Genomic DNA, 9,733 nt, shown 5'->3' on the forward strand with positions numbered 1-9,733 from the left:
TCCCCCGTCAGGCACATGGCGAATTGCAGAGCTCTTTGATCCCTCGACCAGACGTTGGCAGCCGCCAGTATTTCGAACTGAGCCCTGAACGCATCCCAGTCCGATTTACCGTCATATTTGGGTGTTTTTATTCCGCATGGTCTGCTCTGTCCCTGGGCGGCGCCATCTTTGTTTACCTCCATGGTGTATCGACGCGAGGCCTCCGAAGGGGCGACAGACAGACCCTCCACCGCAGTCCGGACCAACTCTGCGGTACCTAGTTCCGTTTTCACCGTGGCGCCGCTACTCTGGACCCCCGACCACTGCACAGCCTCCGTCCCCCCGTCTTCAATCTTYATGCGCACCGAAGATTCCATGGAGTCCATGTGCTTCAGGTAGGGCTGCATCAGAACAGGCGTCCAGGTTCAATAAGTTCACTTCTGACACCACTGTAACGCTTCTAGTTGTGCGTGAAAATGTATYTCAAGATGAGCCTTTGATAAACTCAAGAACCACTTTTATTTAGGAGCTGCTGTAGGCCGCAGCCACGCCGTACAGAGAGCCAAAAAACCCCACACACACACCTCAGCAAAGAAAGACACTCTCTCTCTTTTTTTATCTCCACCTAGCTCCTCCTCTCTCACGTAAAACTCGCGTGAACATCTCATTCCCAAGCTGTTATATGAAAATGTACAACTCTAGAAATGATACAGTAACAATCTAACTCTGAACACGCTACAATATGTTTGGGTCTGCCAAGTCTGACCAGCATCCTCCACCACCAACAAAGCCAACCAGGTAGTGGTCAATTGAAAGCTCCGCCCCCCTCCTCACCTGAGTGTCCAAGACATGTGGCCGCAGATCAGATGAAACAACAACAAAGTCAATCATCGAACTGTGGTCTAGGGTGTCTTGGTGCCAAGAGCACATGTGGACACACTTATGCTTGAACATGGTGTTTGTTWTGGACAATCCATGATGAGCACAGAAGTCCAATAACAAAACACCGCTCGGGTTCAGATTGGGGATCGGGCTGTTCCTCCTGATCATGTTCCTCCAGGTCTCTCTGTCATTACCTACGTGAGCATTGAAGTCCCCCAGCAGAACAAGGGAGTCCTTGTTAGGAGCGCTTTCCAGCACTCCCTCCGAGGACTCCAAAAAAGGTGGGTAATCCGAACTACTGTTAGGCGCATAGGCACAAACAACAGTCAGGACCCGTACCCCCACCCGTGGGCAAAGGGAGGCTACACCATCATTTACTGGGATGAACCCCAACATACAGGCACCAAGATGGGGGGCAATAAGTATGCCCACTCCTGCTCGGCGCCTCTCAGCATGGGCAACTCCAGAGTGGAAGATTGTCCAACCCCTCTCGAGGACACTGGTTCCAGAGCGGTGCATTGAGGTGAGTCAGACTATATCTAGTTGGACCTCTCAACCTCACACACCAGCTCAGGCTCCTTCCCCATCAGAGAGGTGACATTCTACGTCCCTAGAGCCAGCTTCTGTAGCCGAGGATCAGACCGCCAAGGTCCTTGCCTTCGACCACTGCTCAGCACACATTGCACCCGACCTCTTTGGCCCTTCCCACAGGTGGTGAGCCCATGGGAAGTGAGACCCACATCTCCTCTTTGGGTTGTGCCCGACCGGGCTCCATGGACAAAAACCTGGCTATCAGGCGCTCGCCAACATGCCCCACCTCCAGTCCTGGCTCCAGAGTGGGGCCCCGGTGACCTGCGTCCGGGCGAGGGACCATTGAATCCATTTATGGTACTCAACATTGAGGTCTTTGGCCTGCCCTTTGTTTGATCCCTCATCTTTGCCTTGGGTGACCCTACCGGGGGCATGAAGCCCCCAGCAACATAACTCCTAGGATCATTGGGACACTCAAACCTCTCCATCACAATAAGGTGGCAGCCCAGGGAGAGGGTGTTCCTGAGCCTATGTGGAAATATACGTTACAGAATGATGTTGGTTTTTAATGTTGAGGAACAAAGGTCATTGTTGGTTTTTGGCCTTGCTGCTTACTTACAGAAATTTGTCCAGATTCTCTGAATCTTTTGATGATATTACAGACCGTAGAAGATGAAATTCCTAAATTCATCTCAATTGTACATAGAGAAATGTTGTTCTTTGGAATATTTGATCCCGTAGTTGTTAACAAAGTGATGAACCTCACCCCCATTCATGCTTGTGAATGACTGAGCCTTTCAGAGATGCTCCAATTATACCCAGTCATGACACTCACTTGTTTCCCATTAACCTGTTCACCTGTGGAATGCTCCAAACAGGTGTTTTTTGAGTATTCCTCAACTTTCCCAGTCTCTTGTTGCTGTTGCTGTTGTTCCCAGCTTTTTATGTTGCAGGCAATTCAAAATGAATGAATATTTTAAAAATGTAATAAATTGTATTTATTTGCACATTAAATATCTTGTCTTTGTAGTGTATTAAATTGAATTTAGGTTGCAAAGAATTTTCGAATCATCCTATTCAGTTTTTGTTTTACACAGCGTCCAAACTTAATTGAAATTGGGATTGGAAAAGTGCAGGTACATGTATATAGTGATAATGTCATACAATTATGACATAACAAAAAATATGATTTTTTTTCTGGATATTTTTCTTTTCATTTGAAAAAAAAAAAGACCTGACACTGAAGACACTTCAAAAGGCAAAACATTCTGATCACAGCTTGGGACCCCACAGTTTACATTATTTTAGTCATTAACCTTTTCAGCCCACAATCAAAGCTTAATGATGACAGAATCCCAACAAGGCTCACCAGATGTAGAAACTGTGAAAAATGTCTCCACTGTTGTAGTTTTTATTGGACAAAAAACACAATTGGCATGAATGAGTTGTGAAATTTCTCACTTTTTTCCAAGTTTACACCATATAAAGATTTTAAACTCATTTACTTTTGAAAAAGTTGTTTTGTCATTATAGAAAGCAGTTTGCATTTTAAGAATTTGGTATTAAATGTTTATTTGAATCAAATGTGTTTCCAATGTTTCTGTATTTTTTTGTAAAATGTTAGCATTATTATTGCTGCGATTTTGTTGCATCATCTAAAATTGAGTTAAAATGTGGTGTGGTAGTAGCAGATGGTCATCCCCTACATGTACTTTGAGCACTTGAAGTGCATGTGAGATGCTTGTTTAAAAATTTGGCGTTAGTTACATCAGGCAAAATGCAATTTTTTTATGGAGTGGTATTTTTGAACTTTTCATGTAATTAGCTAATGAATTTATTGCACTTTTGACAAAAACAATTTTGAACTTAAATTCATCTAAACTGACCTTTAAATGAAAATTCCTGACTTGATTCCTGACACTATTTTATTGAAGTGCAAAATTTGACTTGATAATTTCACCAAAAATGTAACTTGTGAATATCTTTGCCATGAAACTGAATGGCAAATAGTTGGGAAACCACGGGGCATTAAAGGAATGCATCAGCCAGATAGTGCTTGAGTGAACTAGATGCTCATCCAGACTTTGAAAAGTTTCTCAGCAGAAAAGAGTTGAAACAAAGTTGATGTTTGTTTTTATATGTCGTGCTAAAAGTTCAACTGCTTGCTTGAGTTTGCATGTTGCATAGTTTGTTTGTCGATGACATGTTTTCGTCAGAGGTTGAAATTGGTTTAATATGGTTGCTGGTTTGTGAGTCCTCGTCACAGTGCTTCTAGACCCGTGACAGAGCGAATATTCTCTGGACTTCTGGCTCTTAGCATTCAGGTCATTGAGATTTACGAGTGAATGCCTTGAATAAGAACGAACATATTCCCATTCTGTCTGTGACATGTAGCTTTGTTATGCCAAACTGGTTGGATGCCCAATGTTTTCCATTCTGGCTGAGAATTTGAGCAATTCTTCTGCACCCGTCACCCGAGCTGTAAAGCCGTGGGACTCTGAATGCCATGGACCCTCACTGATACTTTCATCCACAATAAAGCTTCCCTACCTCCCGTTGTGCGTCTGTGAAGGATCTCCTCCAGTAATTGGGAGGAAAATGGCAGGGTCACCTCTCCATGTGGTCACAGGAATAACCAGCATGTTCATTAGGATTCATAACTCAATGGATATTTTATATAGTAAAGCCACAATGGTTGGTGATGCCTGATGCATGCAGTGCAGTAATGAACCATTTACTGCAAGCATATCATATGATTTGACAGCTTTTATGGCAAATTCCCTGAATACAGTCATTTTGATCAAAGGGATGATAAAAAATTGAATTTATTTTTAAATGATCCATGAAACTTGAAGAAAGAAGCATTTTGCTGCGGTAAATCCTTACAGATGAGTGGATGATGACAAACCTCCATCACGTCCACCAATGAATCAAACTGGAAGACATGTCTGATTTCCTCTTCAGAGGCATCTTCTCTCCTCTCAAGTTCTTTTTGATGAGTTTAAAATGGCTGACATTTTTCTCAGCAGGGGTTTGATTTCTCACTCCCTGTTGATATTTATGCCATACTGTCAATCCAGGAAGCACAGGCATCCATTAGGATGGCATCTGTCACTGCGCTAAGACTGGATTTAGCCAGCAGCAGTTGGGGCTTAACCCTTTTCATCAGCCATGGCACAAGAAAAAAAAAGGATCAGAGCAAGACGGTGTGATTTATTTTGTTCAACAGTCTGAAAATACAGTAAATTACCAAGAACTTATTTTACTTTAATTGTGAATGTGACTAAAACCTAATTTGACATCTAAAACTGTTAAAATAAAACAATTTGAACAAATTCGTTTAAAGAAAGCTTAATTTTATACAAAGTTCTTAATTTCCTTAATTACCCAATTTGTCTTTATTGTCACATTGTGTATTTAGAAAAAGTGAGACATTTAGGAAAACAGGATTTTTTTTCACCACTCTGCGGAACCAGTTGATTTAAAACATTTCAGAGTAACTTGATTTTCCCTAATAAATCCCCTAATTTGACCCAAACCATTAGCCATTAACCCACAAATGCAAACAAGAGTCCATTTCAGACAACAAAATAAACCTAAAAAAACATGATTGTATGACTAAGTTTCAAAAAAGTCAGCTGTTTCCATAAGATGTTGAAGAATGTTTAAATTTCACAAACCTTTAATAACTCCTTACATTGAAATAAAATGAGAATTTTCAACATTATCTTATTTGTTAAAATAAACATGTAATTTACTATATTCAGGTAGACATTGTTATTCTAACCAACTTAGAAGTAAGGAATTTATAATATACTGTAATATAAAAATTTTACTCAATTTGCAACACACATTGGTGCTTACTGCATGCCTGCATGTGGAAATTAAACTGTAAGCATAATCAGGTTATCAAAATTGATTCTGGTTTAACGTATGACAAAGATGCATGTCAACACACCGGTATCATGTTCATGTGATTCAGCTTACCAGACAACAACAAGCTGCCAACAGAAAGAAACACAAACACACAAATAATCACTTTTTATGCAGCCTGTTTATTACAAGTTAACACCAGTGACCATTTGTGGTGCAGCTGATATTTCCAACATTTGCTCTGAGACCATTTGGTCCTTTATGGGTCTTGGGGTGGGGGTGACAGATACATTGAAGCCTTTTTGTCTCCAGTTACTCTTTCCTGATTTTCCCATGGGATCTCCAGCTGCTCTGATGGCAGCTGGAGGAGTCCTGAGCCAAACAACCAGGATGCCACGCCTGGTAGACTTATAAATGGAGACACCAGTGACACCTCCTTTTAAGGGGAATATAGATTTCCAGACTTTTTATTGCAGATTCCCTTCTCTGGAAAGAGACTACTGAGTCAAGCTGTTTTCAGCCATCAAATTGCGCTAGTTTGATCACGTGACACACCTGTGTCAATCTAGTGCTGATTGTTTTGGCTTAACACATTGCAGGCAATTTTTCATAGGTGAATTTCTGCAGTTGAATTTTCTTTTTCAGGAAAATCTTTGATGGCAATTTTTTGCTGGTGAATTTGAAGTAAAAAAATTACATACATAACTGCAAAGGATAAAAATTTGGTATTTTAAATGCAATGTCTATAAAAAGTCAGATTCTAATGAGGCTATATTTCTTCCATAACTTTGTCGCAGGACAATGCAGACAAAACCCCTGAATAAATAAGCAAAAGAAAGAGGCACAACACTGCAGAAGTAGAGGAAAACCACAAAAGAAGCCACAAAACCCTGTCAGAAGAAGAAAACTGGCTGTGACAACAATCTGGCACCGAACAAACAAAACCAGGCTGAATATATACCCAGAGAGAAAATGACTAAATACAAAGCAGGTGTGGTGATTAACAAAGCTGGACCAGGTGTGCAGAAAGCAAAAAGGGAAATGGATATAAACTAAGAAAAAAAAACGAGTACACACCAAATCAATACGATCTATTCATCCATTTGCTTTACAGTACATGCTTTTTCCTTTTCAGGTCACAGAGGAGCTGGAGCCAATCTCCAGCAGTCATTGTGCAAAAGTTGGTATACACTCTGAACAAGTCACAAGTCCATTACAGAACCAAGGGACGAGCAGCTTTTCACACTTTCACTCACACATAAAGACAAAAGAGACTCTTTTGTTGTTACGAATAATGGAGCGTACTCATCCGGGTCACAGATCAACCAAGGAAAAAAGACCTGAACTTTATCAATTAAAGGTTTATCTTTATTCTGAGCTTTTGTGGACAGTACTTTTTTCTTTATTTTCTTAACTTGCTTCACGCCACTGTGATTATGACCCCCGCACGCAAAGCGTCATATTGTTTTCGTCCTGTTTTTTTTTCCCCAATGATTTTTGGTCAATCGTAGCACAAAAATGGCTGCACCAATCAACATGAAATTCAGCAGGGCTGTAGATGAGTCCGATCTACACTGCGCCAGCCAAAGGTTTTATGATAGACCCCATATTTGGGGCTCCTTTCAAAGAGGGGATGTCAGGACATGCAAAAATGCTTCTACCCGGTAAGTCAGAAACTGTTCAACATAGAAGCTTCAGATTTCTTTTTTTGTTTAGCTCTGATGAAGCTCTATCCATCAGGTCAACCCCCTCCCACCCCACCCAAACCAAACCACTACAATTTTGGGATGCACCTAGTAGCATGACATCTATAAGGAATAAAGACTTCTGACTTTTGGTGCACTTGTGCGTGCAGGGGTCATTATTGCCACTTTTCCACTAGTGCCACTTAGTGTAGTGTCAGTACGGTTCGGTACGGTACGGTTCAAAGCCATTTCCAGTAGGCCAGTTCCATGGAACCTGCACTTTTTTAGTACCTACTTCATTGTGGTTCCAACCGGCCCCAGCTGACACCATAAATGCGACGTCAGAACACTGTTCGTCACTGATTGGCTAAATTTTTGCAAATGTTTAAAATTTCAAAAGTTATTCATCAAATGTGTTTCCATCTCTCATTTTGTCCTTTTTTTTCAAAATACATAAAAACCACCTCCACCAACCGCCCAAAACACACCCATTGGAACCAGACTGGATCATCAGTGGAAAACCAACCGGTCCGACCCGTACCTACACTGACTGTTCCAACACTACACCATGGAAAAGGTCTATATGTTAGTGCTATGTGGTATCTAGTTTTCCATGAATTTGTGCTTTCAGAAAGGTTACAACAGTTTCTGAGAGCTCACAGTGAGCACTTTACAGTCATGCTGCTGTAGCATGAAGCTGTGAAACAGCTCCTCTTGTTCTGGTCCACATGAACAGGTGAGCTCACCAGCTCTCTTCATCCTCTCATTCATGACTGATCCACCCAAATCGAAACAGTTGAAAACAAGTCTTTTTTTCATTTTTCATTTTTACWGATGACAGAAATCCACCTCGCTGACAGAGAACTTTAATATATTTTACTGGTTATCTGTGTCCAACTTTAGCAAATACCGCTGTCTGCGAGCCGCAAGGTGTGCTGCTCCCACAAACAAATTAGCTCCACTTGAACAAGTAGAAGCCAGTGCTATACTCACACAAACAACTTGGGGAAACAATCGCAGTCACTCTGTTCAATAATCCCCTCCCTCACGTGGTGCCTCCACATGATTAGGTGACGTAGTTGCAAAGAGTTAATAATGGCGTAAATTTACCAGTTGAGTTTGTCCAGTTATAACAGCATTTTCATAGCAAACTCTGCATTTCCCAAAGAAACATGTGAGCCCAGCCCACATTGCACATTTGTAATAGTTTTTTAACTACAAAATTGTCTATTCAGCATCTCTCGTTTAGTCAGCATCTGCAATAACTCTTTAGTTAAACAAGTTACAAAAACACCTAATTTCCCTCTGGGATCAACAAAGTATTTTTAAATTGAATTGAATTGTAGTCAGTCATCAGTCATCTAATGTGGACACATGCACTGGTTGCATGTTTTTGATCAGTGAGAGGAAACCAAGAGTACTGGGAGAAACTCCACACATGCACAGAGCGTGCAAACACCACACAAAAGCCCCAGGTGGGAGGTGATCCTGCAAACTTTATATTAGATTACGGTTAATCCCAGTTGTCAGTTACTGAACAACCAGTACAGGGGTTCCATTCACTTTAGTTTTTTTGTATAATTAGTTCACGATGACATTTTGGACGTCTCAAAAACTCTACACTCAGTTCTATCAACACATTTTTAAAATCTCTACAACAACACAAAGCTGGTTCAGTCTAACACCGTGTGACTGACTCACTCAGACACGCACAGGAAAGCCAACAAAAGCTGACTTAATTGGGTAAAACAAATGTAGCCACGTGTCACTGAAGATTTCATTCACATGGATTTACTGGCTCAGGTTCTGTCCACACAATTAGTCCACCTGATGAGTTTGTTTTATTTGAAGAGCCAGAAACGTCCCCGAGGAGTTTGACTCACACTCACAGCAGCCGTGTAGTCTCCTCAGTGTAATGAAAAGGTCAAAGGGTGAGCAGATCGATGCCCACGAGGTCAGGGGTCGCTACTTCTTTTAAAGTCATTGTTTCACCTCCATCAATCAGAGTAAAGAGAGAGGGACTGAAGGGACAAAAGGTTCAGTCTGCAGATTGTTCTAACGAAACGTACTGGGTGTGACGTTTCATCGATTCGTCCATCCGTCCAAGTTCTGCAGCCACTTTTCCTTCAAAGGAAGGGGTGTTCTATTGGCTACAAGAAACATTAAAAAGATGTTAAAGTTTGAACAAACAGGAATTTCACAGTGTTTGAATTAAAACATCTTTCAACACAATGATGAAAGTTTTTTTTTCATAGAACTGTCGGAGCCTAATTAGTAGCATTTACAGTGTAAAATTATTTTAATTGATGGTATATTTCTTTTTGAAAACTGAAAAACAGAACAACAAAAAGAAAAAGAAAAATATAATCATCCAAAAAGAATATGTGCAATTATGTCATTCAGCATACAAAACGGTAAAAAGGCACTGATGACTTTAATTTCCGTTCTTTGTTTTAAGCTTAAAGCTTATGTTGGATCCTAGAGCAGACATTTGAAGAAGAAAAAAAACTCAGTATCAAAAAATTCAATATCATTTCTTTACAAAAGATGGTAATTTATCAAAGTTGCAGACCATTCTTTCCCTGATTAATTCATCTGGAAACGTTCATGAAAACTTACAGTTTTAGGATTTTGAAAAACAAAGTAGGTTTTTTTTAAATGAATTGCAGACAAGTAATGAAAAGAAGCAAATCAATCAAAATTGCAATCTTCATTATTTCTTTTTACAAAATCCTCAATAAAGCCAAAAATACAGTTGATAATGTGTCTGTTGTGAAGAAAAA

At 40.5% G+C, this 9,733-nt stretch overlaps 1 protein-coding gene across 1 annotated transcript; it reads right to left on the reverse strand.

Annotated features, from left to right (window-relative positions):
- On the reverse strand, positions 1–411 carry LOC106523252 (uncharacterized; the record flags this gene model as incomplete). The annotated part of the gene is given in 1 exon segment (XM_014016630.1): positions 1–411. A coding segment is annotated over 1 exon segment (386 nt), but the record flags the coding sequence as incomplete, so codon positions are not given.
- Positions 412–9,733: the final 9,322 nt, after the last annotated feature.

The sequence above is a fragment of the Austrofundulus limnaeus genome, unplaced genomic scaffold, assembly GCF_001266775.1.
Source record: "Austrofundulus limnaeus strain Quisiro unplaced genomic scaffold, Austrofundulus_limnaeus-1.0 Scaffold149, whole genome shotgun sequence".
NCBI lineage: Eukaryota > Metazoa > Chordata > Actinopteri > Cyprinodontiformes > Rivulidae > Austrofundulus > Austrofundulus limnaeus.